This window comes from Lutra lutra, chromosome 11 (genome assembly GCF_902655055.1).
Source record: "Lutra lutra chromosome 11, mLutLut1.2, whole genome shotgun sequence".
NCBI classification, from domain to species: Eukaryota; Metazoa; Chordata; class Mammalia; order Carnivora; family Mustelidae; genus Lutra; species Lutra lutra.
The window spans coordinates 90,724,076-90,740,434 of record NC_062288.1 but is presented as its reverse complement, the minus strand read 5'-3'; the positions used below and the strand labels follow the sequence as shown (position 1 = coordinate 90,740,434).

Below are 16,359 nucleotides of genomic sequence, written 5' to 3'. Positions count from 1 at the left end.
TTTGCCCTTGGAGAGGCAGATGTTCCAACAGGAAGCTGGTCAGCTGCGAGCTGAGGCCCTGCGTGCCAGGTGTTGCCAGCTGTGGGGCTGAGCCGTGTGGAGGTTTGCCTGTTCCTTTGCCTTAGAGCTAGGCGTCCTGTCTCCCACCGCCGGGCTAGGTAAGGTTTGTGCTCTTCCTCTTTCTTTGGGCTGCAGTCAGGGAGGTCATAGTGTTCCTTTTCTTCTGTGCGTTGGTGGAGCTTCTCGAGATGAGGTTAGGGTCTGAGGCCTCTGACTCCAGCTGCCCCGTCCACCTGGGTGGGTGTCCCTGTCCTTCTGCCACTGAGGCTCCGCTTGTTCTGTCTCCTTCCCATCTTGGAGGTGGACCGGAGCCAGCCGCCAGCGCCCTCTGCTGGTGGACGGTGAGAGGGCGGGAGCCAGTGGTCCAAGCTTGCTTTTCCAGGGAGGCCGGCAAGGGGTGGGTCTCCTGCTCCGAGGGCTGACGGGGGTGGCCTTGTCGCCCAGATGCTCCGAAGAGCTGTTGTAGGGCCTCTTTGGGCTCCAGCCCAGTTCTGGTGGTGCAGGTGTAGGGGGGTACTCCGGTGACCTACTTCTGGAAAATCATGAAGTTGGTACAAAGGCCTTGGCTCCCATTCTGTTGGGATTTGGAGGAAGAGTAGGGGTTTATGGCTCAATTATGGGAGAACAACAGAGACTGATAAGTAGTTACTTACCCATTTTTACCGATTTCTACCTTGGTAACCCTCTCTTCAAATGAAGAAAACCGAGACTTGTCCATTTACAATTGTCCCCATCTTCTGCACTGAAACAGCAAATAATCTTCCCCACAGATTCTGTAGGACATTTAAGAAGCTGTCATGTGTTTCATTTGAGTGAGAGAATTCACTGTTTAACCTCAAAGTTTTGTTTCAGTTTCTCTTTATTACCCATTCTCTTCTCAATATGGTCTCCACAGCTACGGGCATGTCTTTAAGGATTGCAAAGAAAACAAAGAACACTTGAAAAGCTTTGTCTTCTCTCTTTTCCTTTATGCTCTGGGCTGGACATCCACCTCCCTTTTGTTTTGGCTTTTGCTTGAGATTCTGTGGGGTTCCACAACACACTGCCTGAAAACACAAAACCACAACACTGACTAAAAATAAAACAGAAAAAACCCAAATCCCATTCACCTCTGACCTTTTGAAATTAGCAAATACAAGTGGCCAAACCTGCCCATTCCTGGCCCGTTTCTCCCCAGCCTTCACTCCATCCTGAGTGCTGGTCAGGCCACATTCATCCTGGAGTTAGTCCCTGGGCCCCCCAGACCCTCCAGGTTGAGCTCTCATCCTGCAGTCAGTCACATCAAGACTTGAATTTCCTTCTCCTTCACAAGAGTTGCTCGGCACCTGCCCAGAACCCCAGCAAGACTCCTCCCATTCTTGTGGGCAAGGGTAGCTTATGGGGAAGCTGTCAAGCCAGTGCAGCTCAGGACCCCCCCACCCAGCCTGCATACCTGGTATGGGTGTGGCTCCTGGCTCTAGCCTGGGCTGCTTGAGAGCTTCTGCCTTGCTGTCCTCCGAGCTCTCTGCTCTGTGCTTACTGCCTCTGCCAGGCCTGGGAACATGGCTTTCAAAGCACTTTAGCCATTGACTTCAGCCTGTCCAGATCCCACAGCTCCGGTTTCTATTCCCACTTGGACTTCTCTCCCTTCAAACAGAAAGCTGCTCGTGCAGATGCAAAGGTTTCCTGTTCCTCAGACCTCATATTTCAGCCGGTGATGGGAAGAGGTTTTAGGGAGGCAAATACGGAGGGAGCGAGTCCACTAAGAATAAGTATTTTCTGTTCCTTTATTCACAAAACAAAACGATGCTTCACCAGTTAGACCTGGGTTTGCCTGGCTCACAGCTTGCGAGCAGAGGACCCTGGAGGTCAGCAGTTCTAATACTTTTTGCAGAACCAGAGAAGCAGGGCCTGCCCCCCTCCCCCCTCCCCGGTGTTGCCCTCTGGAAAAGACTGGAGGCAGAGTTCAGGTTCGGCCTGCAGCTAGATCACCCTAGTGCACAATGGGTTGGTTTTGTGACTTGAAACCGTGGATTTATCTCCTTAAGCCTTGATTGAGTGAAACATTCCCGGCCCAGCGGGTGAAAGCACTTTAGAAACCCCAAGCGCCACACAACTGGGAGAGAGCTTCAGGGTCCCGACTCCCCAAGCTTGGGCTGGAGCTCCCCTGTTGTGCACCTCTAGTGTATGGAGGGTCATTACCATTAGCGGATTTGTTATAAATCACAGTTCAAAGGGCTGTCTTGATAATTGCACATTTTGGGGTCAGACGGACAGTTCTGATCATCCTTTTACCTTGAAGTGCGGCAAAAGAAGGTTCACCTGTGATTGCTTGTGCTTGTGGTTTTTGTCATGTCTGTGACCTGAAGGTTTCTTTGCTGTAAGCTGAGTTTGATTTTAACTAAAACTAGATGCTAGCTCCACGTGTCCACGTTAGTGCTCAGCACCAGGCTGAACACAGCCACCGAGGACACCTGGGAAGCTTTGTGGAGCTCTTGCTCGAAGAGGGAGCACCTGGCCACCCATCTGAATGTTGAGTATTAGTGACACCTACTTCCTTTAAGATGACATATGAACAGGCTTTTCCTGCACCCAAGGGGCTCACCTTGTCTCCCTCCCCCTGGGATGTGGACCCCCACCAGGGAGAGTTGACCTTGATCCCTGTGGGAATCCTGAGCTTTAAAAAAGGCAGACCCTCCTCCCCTCATCCTAATTTCTCCCTTGGGGGTCCCGGGAATTGCCACCCTAATAAAGACCGACTAGCAGACCTCCAGTGGAGCCGTGTTTGGGGACCGTTAAAGAAAAAAATATTCTATTAAATAGAAAATCATTCGTGACACTTGTTAAAAACATCAAGGCAGACTTTATTCAAGGGCGGGTACTACAGTGGGGTTTTGTAGTAGGGGAGAGCCATCAGTCTTAACTCTGGATACAGTCAGAAGGAGGGACTTGATAGCTAAGGAGCACGGTGGGGTCAGTGGATGGAAAGTTGCTAAGAGAAAACACGAGGAGTAAGGAGGGTGGAGGGAGGAGGGCTCTGGCTAAACTCAGCACTAGGATTCTTGCTGAAGGCAATCTCAGTGGTCAGACATCACCTGGAAGATGGTGAAAGATGAGGAGCCCGCCCAAATGTGAAGGCAGTCAGGATTGGGGCTGGGGGGTCCTAGCTAAAATGGCTTGGTAGGATGTTTGCTAAAACTGGACAATGCAGAAGGGGGCAGGGACGCTCCAAAGGCGGGGCCTAGATGACAGTTCAGAGGAGCCGCAGCCGGGAGAGACTGTCAGGCCGCCCGAACGCAGGCGAGTCCGGGTCTGGCGGGGACGCCCACGGAGCGAGCTGCCTGCAGGGGGCGCGCCGGCTCTCCGCGCGGGCCGCGGCCGGGGCCGGAAGTGCCAAGGCCGCGCGGGGCGGGGCGGGAAGCCCCGGCGGGAGGATCGCGCCGGCCGGACTGAGCTCCGCCCTGCCCCCTTGCCCCGAGCACCCGGGCAGCGAGCGAGCGAGCGTGCGGGCGGCCTCCCTCCCGCGGTCAGCCAGGCGCCGCGGGCAGGTCCACGTGCCTCCCCTCCACTCTCGCCCCCGCAGGTTGGCACTTGTCCCGTCGCGGCCGGGGCGGCCAGGGCGGTGCAGGGTCCCCGAGGCAGCGGCGGGCGGTGGCTTTGGGGGGGGGGGGTGCCGGGCGCATCCCGACCGTGCGGGGCTGGGTTTCCCCACGGAGCGCGGGCTCCTTCTGGCTTCCCGGCCCTCCCCGCCGTGCCTCTGCGCTCCTTGGAGCTGCGACCCCGTGGCAGCGTGGCGTCGGTTAGGTGCAGGGTTTGGCCTGCAGGACCCGGCTGCGAGCCCAGGCTGGCCATTTCAGACTTCTTTGAAACCTTGTGCACATGCAGTCAGTTCCTCGTTTGTAAAATGGGCTTGATAATACCCGCCTTGGGGTCGAATGGATGTCGGGGTGCCTGGCGGTTAGCAGTGCTCCTTAGTTGTGGGAATGACTATTACCGTTGCCTGAATTCTGACAGCAGCGAGGTGCGTTGGCCAAGGTCTGTCCTCTGGCCAGACAGGTTAGGATGACGTTCTCCTCATTTTTAAGTTGTAATCAGCCTTCTAGGTGAACAATAAATGATTATGATTCAGAGAGGGATCCCTTATTTGTGGCTGACCCTTTTTGAGGCAAACTCTATTCCAGTAAGGTCCTCCCTAGGCGGAGCCCTGAGCTGCTTTCAGGGTTGGCTGGCAAGTGGAAGGGTTCGACTTGTACCCTTTGAGCCCCAGGTTGGGGACTGAGCTTTAGGGGGAGGGGAGAAGAGAGACCGTTAGATGAGAGGCTGCCCTTGGGTCTTTGGGATTCTCCCATCCGGGAGCCAGCTAAAATCTGGCCAGTCAGAAGTATCTTCGGATTAAGGGAGAGGGTGTTGGTTGGTTGGTTGGTTGATTCAACCTTCCCAGGGATCAAAATGGACTTGGGGTTCTCTGTAACCACACCAAGGTAGAGGAAATGAAAAGTCTGGATTTGGGGAGATGAGGGAGAGATAGGTTAAGGGTAGGGGAGGCAGGACACCCTGGGGACAGCAAGCATCTTGGACGGTAGGAAGAAGGAGAGTGGCCCATCTTAGTCTTCTGGGCCCTGCTCTTTGCCCTGCTAACCTGTGGCCTGTCCTGACCAGTAATTACAGTGGATGACTGGAAGTATTCTAACTTCTTAGAATTCACTGGACTTTGTTCTTTGTAGGAATTGCAGGGTGACTCCCATGCAGTGTGACACACAGACCTGTAATTCCTGATGTGATGAGAGTGGAGTTTGCTGTCCTGAATTCGAAACACAAGTCATTAAGCCTGGGCCCTGACTCATCTTCAGGAGAGAAAAGAGAGATGGGAGACTTAAAACCTGGGGATAAAAAGAGGGTCCTTCCCACATGGATGACAGCCCAGGAGGCCGGGAAGAGAAAGGTGGCAGTGAAGACCCCCAAGGGGAGGAGTCCGGCAGCTCAGGGGGCTGCTGCAGCGAGGTGGGACAACTTCCCGCTGGGGTTCCCGAGAAATCAGGAGAAGGGAGGGCTTGGGGACATCATAGTTGCTGGGGCTGAGCCTTCCGGTGCTGGTGGAGCAGGGAGGTGGATGGGGGTTTCAGCCTGGCAGAAACCTCTTCAGCTCACAGGTGCACGGTCTGAGGTGGGTGAAGTGAGCCCTCCCCTCACAGGCCCCGGCTCTGCGGGTGCATCTCCCCAGCCAGGCCCTCAAGGCTCAGCTCCCAGGCAGTGCTCCCCTCTGGCGTGTACACGTTAACCAAGTGCTCAGAGATGCCAGTTGTCCAAAATGCCACTTTCTTCATCTGCACCAAAAATTGTGACCCTCCAGTGGTCAAGCTGAGTGGACCAGGGTCCAGTCTCCCGTGGGCGGATCTTCAAGGACAGACAGAGGAGCAGTCACTGAGCTGGTGTGCAGTCAGAAGCTGTGGGGGCAGCTAGTTGAATGGTGGTAATTTGGGGGAGCCTTCAGGCTGCCAGGGAGGGGAGGTCCCTGCACTCTCCTAGATGGGGCACTGCATTCCCCCCTCCTTGGCTTTTCCTTTTCTGTGTTGTCCTAACTGACTTACCTCCCTTCTGACTTGCGGTCCTATTCTCCTGTGCTCATGGGTGGAGGTGGGGGTCAGTCACGTCTTGGCCTGATGATCGGTTTGGTCAGCTGGTGTCCATTTTGTCGGGGCACTGGCTGTCAGGAACTGGCCATCATGCCCTCCTTTCAGATTGGAAGGCGGCAGCGGGTGGGGAGGCCTAGGGACGGGACTCTTTCATGATCTTCCCTCTCGTGAGACCCATGCGTCCCCATCCTAGCATCACGCCTTCCTTTCAGACTTGCCACAGCGAGGACCGTGTACTGCATGAATGAAGCTGAAATGGTAGACGTCGCTCTGGGGATCCTGGTTGAGGTAAAGTCAACTGTGTCTCTTCTTAATCTTGGGACCAGAAACTGGGCTGGGCCCTGGTGAGGGGCAATAGAAGAGACGTCCTGCATTCTCAGGCAGCCTTGGGGACCCCTATCATCTGTCATCCCATTTCTCCCACCTGGCCCTTTTCTAGCAAGGTCGCGCTCCCCGTGACCTCTCCCCATGTGAGGTGGGACTTAATGTTTGGGGCTGGACACCTGGGGAGGGAGCAGCCGTGGGAGGGAGAGCCGCTGTCTCTGGGCTGACTGTGCTGGTGTGTGGAGGGGACGGGAAGTCTCGAACTGCTTATGTTCTCTGCAGGGTCTCAGTTGGGTGAGGTGACTTTGTACTTCTCCTTAGCCCATGGCCACCCACATCTCCTGGCTTCTGAGGCAAATAGTAATTGTAGCACCTTAGTATTGTTGACAGGGTACTTTTGTATGTTATTGTCTCATATAATCCTTGCCGTCACCTGGTGACCATTATTTCAGATATTATCCCCATTTTACAGATAAAGAAATCGAGACCCAGGGATTTCCCCTTAGTTACACAGCCAATAAATGACAGAGCTCATGCCCACACTCAAGTTTTGTATCCCCTGCTCTTTCCATTCTGTCACCCCTGCCTTTCCAGATGTTTTCCCTGTTTTTCTTTTCCACTCTGGTATTCCTTAGGCCCCTGCCCACGTCTCTCCCACATTGGTCTGGACTTGTACAGGAGCTGTGAGGGCCAGGAGGGAGGGCAGCGGGAGGAGAGGCTCTGATGGGGGAGCCGTGCCTGACCTGGTCACACGCTGGCTTCACAGTGGCTTCTGCCTCGCCGATGGATAAACCCGCACGTTCACTTGGGAAATAACATAATGTCTGTTTTGCCTGTCATATCTCCTACTCCCGCAGGCCCGGAAACAGGAAAAGCCCTTGGAGTCTCCAACTCTGGTGGGCGCTGATAAGCCAGCGCTGTCCCCAGTCCTCTCAGCGTCGTCACCAGGATCTCCTGGGAGTAGAAGTGAGGATGAGGACATTGGGAAAGACGCCCTTCCTCCAGGCCTCAGCCCTCCTCAGGGGCCCCCAGGGTCTGAGTCTGCGTGCAGCGGGAGCCCTGAGGAGGATGAGGACATGTTAAAATACGTCAGAGAAATATTCTTCAGCTAAGGGACAGACTCCCCACGACTTTTACACGGGACGCTGGAGGAAGCTGGCTTCCCCTCCCTGCCCGGGACCTGCCCAAGGATGCCGACGCCGCCCAGTCCTCCCCTCCCTGGGCTGGCAGATGCACCGCGGAGGGGAAGCCCAGGAGGCTCTGGGCCTTGGGACCTGTCACGCCGAGTGTGTGGAAATGAGGAGCCAAAATGAGCTTCTGTTACAATTTCTCTCTGCACTGACCCTCCTCTGCTCAGAGGGTCTGGCTTTATTCACTTCCCTGGTTCAGGGAAAGGTGGACATGGGGGTCACACTTATTGGAACCAAAGAGTCAACTTAATAACTTTGAAAGAAGAAAGAGTACGGCTGCTAAGTTCACAAGAAACCTGACCGTTTCGTCAACGTGATCTCTCCCTGCAGAGGAAGCTTCTAAACCGAGTTCCCCTCACCTGTGCAGCCCGGGAGGCAGGTGACCCGCCCGCAGTGCCCTCCTCTGCCTGGCTCTGGACTGGAAGGCCTCTGCACCCCCCGTGCGGCCGCCTTCCTTCTACTCGGCGGCTCAGCCTCGGCCCCAGGGCAGTTGTGAAGCAAGAGTGGCCCAGGAGTCCGGGGAGACAGCGGACCAGATCCCGGCAGAGTCCGCATTTCTGTCTCTGTTCAGGGTGGCTCCGGACAGGCATGGAATGGGGCTGTCGTTCGCTGTCCGGGTTTTCTGATATGCAGATGCGGAGAAATACAGTCCCCCAAGGCGAAGGTTGTGCTTTTATCCTTTGCAGTTCCCGGTGGAGGAGTGAAGAGGGAGGTGCAGCCTCTGTACGTCGGGCGGCTCCGTGCGCCTTCCTCTCTTGCCCTGGGATGTGGCACATTCTGTTCCCGACTCCCAGGGCACGTGCGAGGAATGATTTGCCCGCTGCCGCCCCTGCGGCATCTGGCCTTAGGTCCCAGAGCCTTTCCAGGAGAGCCCTCAAAGCCTCTGAGGCTTCTGTTTGTGCCCACGGGTTCTGTCTGTGGTGAATCCCTTGAGGGGTCCCTCCTGGGCCTTCAGGAGTGGTATCAGGAGAGGGGCTCCGCACGTCACACCCACCCCGGGAGGGAGAGCTTGCTAACCAGGGCCCCAAGGGACACTGAGGCACACTCTCTCTCTCATAATGTTCCCCATTTATTGACATAAACCTTTCCTGGGTTCCAGTTTGATATATGGCCAATTACCCTGGCAATCAGGCCTCGTGAGGGCAATCCTCTCCCTGTCCTCCTGAGGACGAAGTAAGAAAGGCTTGCTCAGATCAGTGCGTTACAGGAGTTCTCTGGACAAGGAGCTACATGGTCTGGGGTGTCCTTGGAAACCTCAGAAGTCCCACAGGAAGGACAAACCTGCACAAAGGTTGTCCCACCATTGCTGCCTCCTGGCCTTCTGGACACTGGGCACCCCCCTTTCTCTGGGGTGGGGCCCATCTGCTAGGGCTTGAGATCAGCATTCCCTATGAAACAGGCTGAGAGGACATACTAACACCTCAATTTTCTGGCACTTTCTCTGAGCGTGGTTCAAACTGAACTCTTGCAATCATGTAAGCCTTTAGATAGAACTAGAAGCTGTCCAGCTTGCTCTTGTCCTCCGCCCTCTGAGGGAACATGACCGTGGCCATAAGCAAGAGGACAAGTAAGGCCAGGGCAGTGCCCAGAGCTAAAAACCCAGGCCCCAAGAGGGAGAGCCTGAGCCACTTCCAGGTGTAGGTGAGGAAGAGGCCCAGGCCACTGGCCAGCAGCAGAGAAGACATGGCCAGGAAGCCCACCGCCAGCTGCCACTCTCCCTCGCTGCTGTTGCACCGGGCCAGGAAGAGAGGCAGGGGGACAAAGAGCGCGAGGACCAGGGCCCCGTACACACCCAGCCTGGCCAGGGCCAGGCCGACCCGCGGCACGCCCAGGGCCTCCAGCTCAGGGAACTGGTGGCACCGCAGGGAGCCCGTGCCCTCGTCCCACAGGCAGAAGTTGTAGAAGCCGATTCTGAGGTGGGGCAAGTCTGCGAGGTTGCCGGTCTTCCAGAGCAGAGCGTAGAACAGCAGGGAGATGACCGCTGCCGCGACGGCCATGAGGCCCAGGAACAGCAGCTGCTCACTCCGCCTTGGCCCAGGGACGGTCATTTTCTCCTGCCTTTCGAGCGGCTGCCTTCCTGTGACCTGAGGGAAGTCACATCCGTCAGTGCCCAGTCTCCCTCCCAGCGTCCTCACAAGCTCAGGTTCTCCCTTCTGGAATTCCGTAAACACCTATGGCAACCTTCCTTCCAACCCCAGCGGGAACAAGAAGTTGGAGGGAGCCTCCAGGTAGGACCCACTTGGTGAGTCCTCAGCGGCCTCCCTGGGCCGAGCTCAGGGGAAGCCCCCTCCCCTGCCCCGGAGGGCTGGGAGGGCCTGACACGGGCTCACTGAGGCCCTCTGAACAGGGGCTTCGCTGCACTTCTGACACCACAAGCCACTGGAAACGTCTGTGAGGGAGTTTCTCAGATCCTGACGAGGGAAGGCTTGGTGGGGGTGAAGGAGAAGCCAATGGGTCCTTGAGGGCCTGAAGGGGGACACAGTGCTACAGGCACAGGGATCCACGGTTCTCAGGGTGACAGCGGCACCACCAGGAGCTGGAAGAACCACCACCAGTGGGACCCCGACCAGGGCAATCAGAACTTCTGAGGCTGGGGCCAGGCACTGACTGTTCTGGACGCTCTACAGCGTGCCCTCATGTGACCTAGGGTTGAGGAGCCCTGCTCTACTGTCCTGTGAGCCCACCAGCCCTGCGCTGGGAGTCAGGACAGTGAAGACAAGAGGCTACCTGGTAATGCAATCACACATACTCCCTATTTTCTAAAGTGTCTACCGTTTTTTCCTGACAACAGTAATTACAGAAATCTTAGAAAATAATTTTTAAAAAGAAAAAATATAAAAAATAACCTTTTATCTCACCACATACATAGAAGCACTGTTAATTTTCTACCAATATTTTGTTTCCTATGTGCTGGTATATATTTTTTTTATTTTTTATTTTTTTTTTAAGATTTTATTTATTTATTTGGCAGGCAGAGATCACAAGTAGGCAGAGAGGCAGGCATAGAGAGAGAGAGAGGAAGGGAAGCAGGCTCCCTGCTGAGCAGAGAGCCCGATGCGGGGCCCGATCCCAGGACCCTGGGATCATGACCCGAGCTGAAGGCAGAGGCTTTAACCCACTGAGCCACCCAGGCGCCCCTGTGCTGGTATATTTTTAAAATAATCATACGGTTGACCATAATGATCTTCTCACTGAATACTGTGAACCTGTTTTCAAAGCTGTTAAATAGTCCTCAAAAACATGACTAATGGCTGCGTATTAGCTCCTGTCATAGATTTATCCGTGCCCCTATCAGACAACTTGTTTCCATTTTTCACTGTTACAAGTGACAGGGAAGATGCTTGTAGGATTCTGGTTTTTCCTTAGGCTAGATCTCCAAAAATACGGTCCCTGAGTCAAAGGCAGCAATATTTTTTAGTGATTTTATTGCCCAACTGACCTGCAGAAAACTTAAATGTAATATACACCTTCCTCATCGTGTTTGAAAAATCTTTTCAATCCGTGTTTACCTCAAAGGACCCCTCCAAATTGGCCTCTACAGCAGTTGTCTGCATACAATACCTTTGTGTTCGCAAACCTTCCACTTCGGAATGGCAGCCCAGAGCTCTGGAACTCAGTGCTACTGGCCTTAGAAGACACCAGGTGCTGGGGACAAACCAGAGTGACATCCAGCGCCAGGGACACTGGTGCAGCCGGAGGGTAGCGTCTGGAGGGTCCCCGGGGAGGAGCAGCCCCTCCCTCTTTCCCACAGCTGACTGGAAGGAAGGGGTATCTGACCACATCCCTTATTTGTTTTGCAAGAACAGAAAGTGCCCAGAGGGAGAGAAAGGACATGTACTTGGGAACAGGATATGGGGTCGGCCTGAGGGAGGGGGGCGCTGTCCTCGTGTCCCTGGGCCACTGCACCAGACACCACAGACTGGGCAGCTTAGAAACAGCAGACTCGGCTCTGGAGGCTGGGACGTCCGAGATGTAGGTACTGGCTGATTTGGTGGCTGGTCAGCCCACCTCCTGGTTCATAGACGGACATCTTTGGCTGTGTCCTCAAAGGACAGAAGGGACAAGAGAGCTCTCTGGGGCCTCTTGATTTTCTTCGGGGGGCCTCTTTCATGAGGGCTCTGCTGTGAACCTAATCACCTCCCAGAGGCCTCCCCTGATACCATCACACTGAGCTTAGGCTCCAACATATGAATCTGGAAGGTCACAATCATTCACTCTAGCAGGTGGCTGCATTCAGAGGACAAACACGGAGAATAAAGATTTATCAGCAACTCCTTTGGCAGAGAGCGGGGGACACACTGCCTGGGGGTGAGGCTGGGGCCCATTAGAACAGAAACATCAATCTGTGCGGGCAATGAGGTTTTGAGCCTGTGAGGACCTGCACACAGGCCCCTGCCCATGGCTTCTCCAGGGGAGCTCGGAGATGGGAGAGCGACGGGCTATCCCTGAGGAGGCCCCCTACATCCGTACTGTGTACTGACCGGAGTCTTGGGAGGCCTGAATTAATGAAAACAGGAGGCCGAGGCCCTGTTTGAATACAGTTGGAGCTTTGTGCTTGCGACAGCAAGACTTACCAGGTATGATAAAGATGTCTTTGGGCCCTGTGTTGTGAGATTAGCATAATGGGGGTTCTAACCAGTCTGGCCTGTGGTGCAGGGGGGTGGGGGGTGCGGGACAGGGGGAGGTAGGGAATCCCCAGCAGGAGGGTGTTTTGTATGGTTTTGGATATTTAACAAATGCCTGTAAAAACCTGTACCTGTGTTTTTAGTGGGTTTAGGTATCAGGGTGTGGAGAGGATTTCCAGGGCTGGAACCCCGATTTGAATAAGTGTGCTGAAGAAAGTGAGGTCCGACTTGCCTCCGCTGCCCTGGACCCAGAGGTCGGGAGCAGGGATGGCTTCATATGAGTGCTCCCTCTTGCTGCCCCTGTTTCGGGCCTATTACACGTGGGTTAAAAAAGAAATCGCTATTATTAAGCATTTTCGACTGGAAGACAGCTCCGCCCCCTCCATGCCACAGGCTTGGCCTCCGGAAGGGATGGGAACGCCAGCCTGGCCTTTGTTTTTGATCTCTCTCTTCCTCAACTGCCCTTTGGTAGGTCCTCACCCGAGAGAGAAACAAATCAAACTGCAGCTGGGAAGCCCAGAAGTGGGTCTGCGGAGAAGGTGGTCGCCCCCGGCTTCCCTTCTCCCCTCTTCACAGGCGCAGCGTTCAGTCGAAGCTCCTTTGCCTGGAGTTCGGGGTCACGGCCACCTGGTGCCACTCTGAACTTGCACTTCTCTCCGAGGGGGGGCCTGCTCCCTGTGCTTTCCACCCTTGCTGTGCTCAGGCACCCGCCACCCCACTGCTGAAGTCCGACCCTGCTTTCTGCCTCTAAATCCTACTGACACCTGCTCGCTCTAGTTTGCTCTCCGTTTTGTCCCCAGAATGTGGGGTGATACACACTAGGAACTTTTTTTGAATGAATGAATGAGGAAGGGAGGGAGGGAGGGCCCTGTGGCATCCTTTAGTAATCTCAGGCATGTGTCCTAACAAGCCAGCAAAGCTGCTTGAGGTGAGGGGCAGGCTGTGTTTGGTGTCTCGGCCACACTGCGCAGTGCTGTGTCCTGTGTCCTATGGGACACCTGGACAGGCTTCAGGACCTCGTGGACTAAGGCTGGAGGCTGGTCCTAGCTTCTTTGTCTAAACGTCTCAAAGTGAACGCAGATGGATGTTCGGCTGGAAAAGCCCGTGGCTCTCTCCTCTGCTGTGCCAGGAGCCCACCCTGGCTTTTTTGGCTTTTAACGATCCTAGCAGTCACGTTCTCGCCACCATGAGCTTTTTCATTCCCTTTCACAGTAAGCCTTGCTTCCTTCAGAGGGGAACCCAGCAGACTGCTGAGTCACTGCTGCCCTTTTTTAGCTGAACTTTTCTCCATTTATAATAAAGCAATAGATGCCAATCGTAGAAAACTAGAAAAATATGCAAATGACTAAAAATCACCTGTAACTTCGGGTTGAAGAAACAACTACTCTTAACAACACATTTCCTTCCATAACATTGTTTTACACAGTTGGGCTTGCGTAAATATGTTTGTATCCTGCTTCGTAAACACCATGATAGCGCGAGGACATCTGTGTAGGTTACGTTGTTCGACATTATTTTGTCAGACTAGAACTAATGCTGAGGTGAATGTGGGTGAACCACCACGTCCTGCCATGGGCACTTGCTTCTCAAGACCGCCGAAATGTTCTCTCCTGAGTCGTAGAGTCAAAGGAAACCTTACAAACTGTCCTAGTCCCTTCGTTCCCTTTCACAGAGGAGGGTCGGTAGCTCTGGTCTCCATCTCCGGAGCATGCTTGGTCCCTGCCTGTGATCCTCTAAAGGACCAGCAGCTTCAGCACTATGGGACCCTGCTGCATACTGACACTGACCCCACACTTACTTGTGGCTTCTCTGTTGTCCCTGCTCTACTCATGGCTTTCAGTATTACATTTTCATCTTATGCCAATGATCGAGATTCTCACAAAACTCCCTTCTCCTCTATTTTGTCTTATATAAAAACACCCAAAAAGACCCACTCTCATCCTTTTTTTTTTTTTTTAATTCGTTCTTCCTGTCCACAGACTCATGACATCCAGTATGCAGGCCAGACCTTCCGCAGAGCTGGGGCTGAGGGCTCTCGCCATCTACATGATTCCCACCTGCGTGCCCCTGTCGCTCATGATGCCTCGAGGGGGCCTCACCGAGCGCCCCTGCATGTCTTTCATGCCCGATGACTGTTTGTCCAGCACCCGCAGGAGGTCTGTTCCACTCATTAGGTGTTCAGTGAGCCCTTGGAGTGGGGCCCACGGTGGGTCATCGGGAACCCACAGACAGCGGCCCCTCCAGGAGCGTGTGCCCTGCACTCCGGGACCTCCGACTTCCTCCCCCAGGAACACTAACCTCTGCTCTCCCTGGGGGGCTGTACGTCTTCTGGTACGTGCTACGAAGGGTAACTTTGCTACCAAGGGTGCCGCCTTTCGCCTTTCGTGGCAGCATGAGCAATTACCTGGCCTTCTTCCTGCTCCTTTAGGAACCGGACCTCTCCTATTAGTCTTGCTCCCTCCCCACTTCCCCCCACCGCCCCCTAGCTTCCACTACGGTGGCTTCTGCTGTATTTTCCGAGAACTTGAGGCAAGTCAGGGCTCTGGCACTTGCTAGTACCTCTGCCTAGAATGCTCTTCTGTTGTCACAGGTCTCCCTCCCTCGCCTCCCTTGGGTCTCTGTGCTCCAATGTTCCTTTCTCAGGGAGGCCAGACCATCCCCCCCTCCTTGCATCTTCACCTTGACTGCCCCCCCCCCCAGCAGCCTCTGGTGCTCCCCGGGCCCCTTTCCCGCTCTCTCTGCAGCTTTGTACCCTCTCCCATTCTCAACCTTTTCTTGTCGTACCCCCCACAACCCCCACTCGGATGTAAACTCCATGAGGACCAGGACTTATCTCCCGCTCATTTTCACGTATCTCTAGTTAGCTGGCTGGCTGTTTATCTACCAAAAATCCATCTTTCACTGTTATGTCCCCAGCCCCCAGGGCCACCAGGCACAAGGCGGGCAGGGCACTCAGTGTCTGAGTGACATGTGAATGACTGAATGGACTTAGGCAACAGCACACAGAGTTGATCAAACTCCCGGCTGTGTTTACTTTTCCTGCCCACTTCTCTGTCCTGGTTCTCCTCCTTCTGGCCCTTTTATTCTTCCATTTCCTAAATGTGGGCTCTCTACAAGAATGTCCTCTCTTTCTCAGATATGTTCTCTGAGCCACCAGCTTCCAGAGCTGAAGATGGAGAGGAGGACGCACGAGATGTGGGCACAGCTGGGGTCAAGGGCAGTGGCCCCCGCCCCCCACCCCCGCCAGGCACAGCCAGAGCCAACGGGACTGCCCGGTAGAACCTGGATGGTATCACTTTGTTGTCTGAACAGAAGCTTGAAAGAGAAAACAGGTGGGTTACTAGGTGGTTATCAGTTACAAATTCACCTCCCGGCCTTCCTGTTCATTAATGATTTAAGAAAGCTGGAAATGTGTCCTATTTCCTTTGGCAGAGATATGAGCAAGCAGAGCTTGCCCTGAGAATTCCCTCTGGTCAGTGGAAGGCGTCGAGCAAGCAATCTAATTTGGCTGAGACCTTATTCGTAGTTAGAAACAGACCAGCATCTCGCGGGCATTTACTCTGTGCGAGCATGGGGAAAGGACTACTTTATTAAGTTCTCACAAGAACCCTGGGGGAGCCGCTCTATGGTTCTTATCTCCGTTTTCCAGAGGAGAACCTGAGGCTCAGTAAAGGTCAGGCACTTCCCCACTTCCCCACAGCAGGTGGATGGTGACATCTGTCAGGCAGGTTGGTCGTCATCACTGTGGAACCTGCCTCCACCCAGCCCGGCACGAGCCTGCTGAGGCCTGGGGCGCACCGTTGTCCGTGTTTGTCCTTCACGTAGAGGAGACAACGTGGGCTAAGGCTTCTGGGCACAGACGTGGCAGCTGTGTGTCCTGGGTTCAAATCCCAGGTTGACCGCTTACCATCTGTATTACTTAACATCCCAGGGCCCCGTATTCTCATCTGGAAAATGGGTCTACTAGAACTTATTTTGTAGACGTTATAGGAATTAAACGAGGTGAATTTATCTTCAGCATGTGGAACATTACCTAGTAAGTACTGTTTAAATTATTATTACCAGAGAGAGGAAATGGAAACTCCTAGAAGTTAAGCCCAGAGCACCACAGCCCGGCAGCGGTCAGACGCTAGAGGAGACAGAAGCAGAGCTCCCTCAGAGGACCTGCAGTGCTGGAAGGGTCTTCAGCAACGTCTGATGCGGATGCTGTGTCACACAGGGACAGGGAGGTGAAGGGCAGACGACGTAGAGCCAGCCCACCCGGGCTCAGGTCTGGGAGTTTGGGCCTGTGGTGTCCCGCACCCCCACCCCCACCCCCACCCCAGGCTGGGTGAGCCACGTGAATGGAGAGCGAAGCCAGGGAAGAAAATGTTAGCAGAGTAAAGCCAGCCAGTCTGATGGGGGAGGAGCCCGGCTGGAAGCTTAGCTGTCGGAGGAGGGGGCCTGGCCCAACTAAGGCCCCTCGGGCTGAACACAGGACCAGTGTGTTCACCGCTGGGGTGTGGCTCTGACAAAAAGGGAAGAAGTAGGGGAAATGTGTCATATTTC

General features: G+C 54.5%; 2 protein-coding genes across 6 annotated transcripts; one reads left to right on the top strand and one right to left on the bottom strand.

Annotated features, from left to right (window-relative positions):
- Window positions 1-56: 56 nt before the first annotated feature.
- CYREN (cell cycle regulator of NHEJ) lies at window positions 57-16,328 on the top strand. 5 transcript variants are annotated; one of them, XM_047695287.1, is made up of 6 exons: window positions 57-158; window positions 4,764-5,040; window positions 5,885-5,960; window positions 6,854-9,916; window positions 10,703-15,143; window positions 15,877-16,328. In XM_047695287.1, the coding sequence occupies exons 2-4, from the start codon at window positions 4,820-4,822 to the stop codon at window positions 7,106-7,108; spliced, it is 552 nt and encodes a 183-aa protein (XP_047551243.1). In that variant the 5' UTR covers window positions 57-158; window positions 4,764-4,819; the 3' UTR covers window positions 7,109-9,916; window positions 10,703-15,143; window positions 15,877-16,328. The 5 variants fall into 5 exon arrangements, with proteins under 5 accessions (XP_047551243.1, XP_047551239.1, XP_047551242.1 ...); XM_047695283.1 differs by lacking the exon at window positions 4,764-5,040 and having other exon boundaries at window positions 57-3,622; window positions 10,703-11,763; window positions 14,735-15,143; XM_047695286.1 differs by lacking the exon at window positions 57-158 and adding an exon at window positions 3,483-3,622.
- Window positions 7,336-9,234, bottom strand: TMEM140 (transmembrane protein 140). Its single transcript, XM_047695289.1, has one exon. The coding sequence runs from the start codon at window positions 9,232-9,234 to the stop codon at window positions 8,680-8,682; it is 555 nt and encodes a 184-aa protein (XP_047551245.1). The 3' UTR covers window positions 7,336-8,679.
- Window positions 16,329-16,359: the final 31 nt, after the last annotated feature.

Bases quoted from the DNA above. Each gene is read 5' to 3' on its own strand.
- CYREN (XM_047695283.1), top strand. From the start codon at position 3,285: ATGACAGTTCAGAGGAGCCGCAGCCGGGAGAGACTGTCAGGCCGCCCG. The intron at 3,623-5,884 runs GTTGGCACTTGT...CCTTCCTTTCAG, and splicing joins CTCCACTCTCGCCCCCGCAG to ACTTGCCACAGCGAGGACCG. The intron at 5,961-6,853 runs GTAAAGTCAACT...CTACTCCCGCAG, and splicing joins CTCTGGGGATCCTGGTTGAG to GCCCGGAAACAGGAAAAGCC.
- TMEM140 (XM_047695289.1), bottom strand. From the start codon at position 9,234: ATGACCGTCCCTGGGCCAAGGCGGAGTGAGCAGCTGCTGTTCCTGGGC.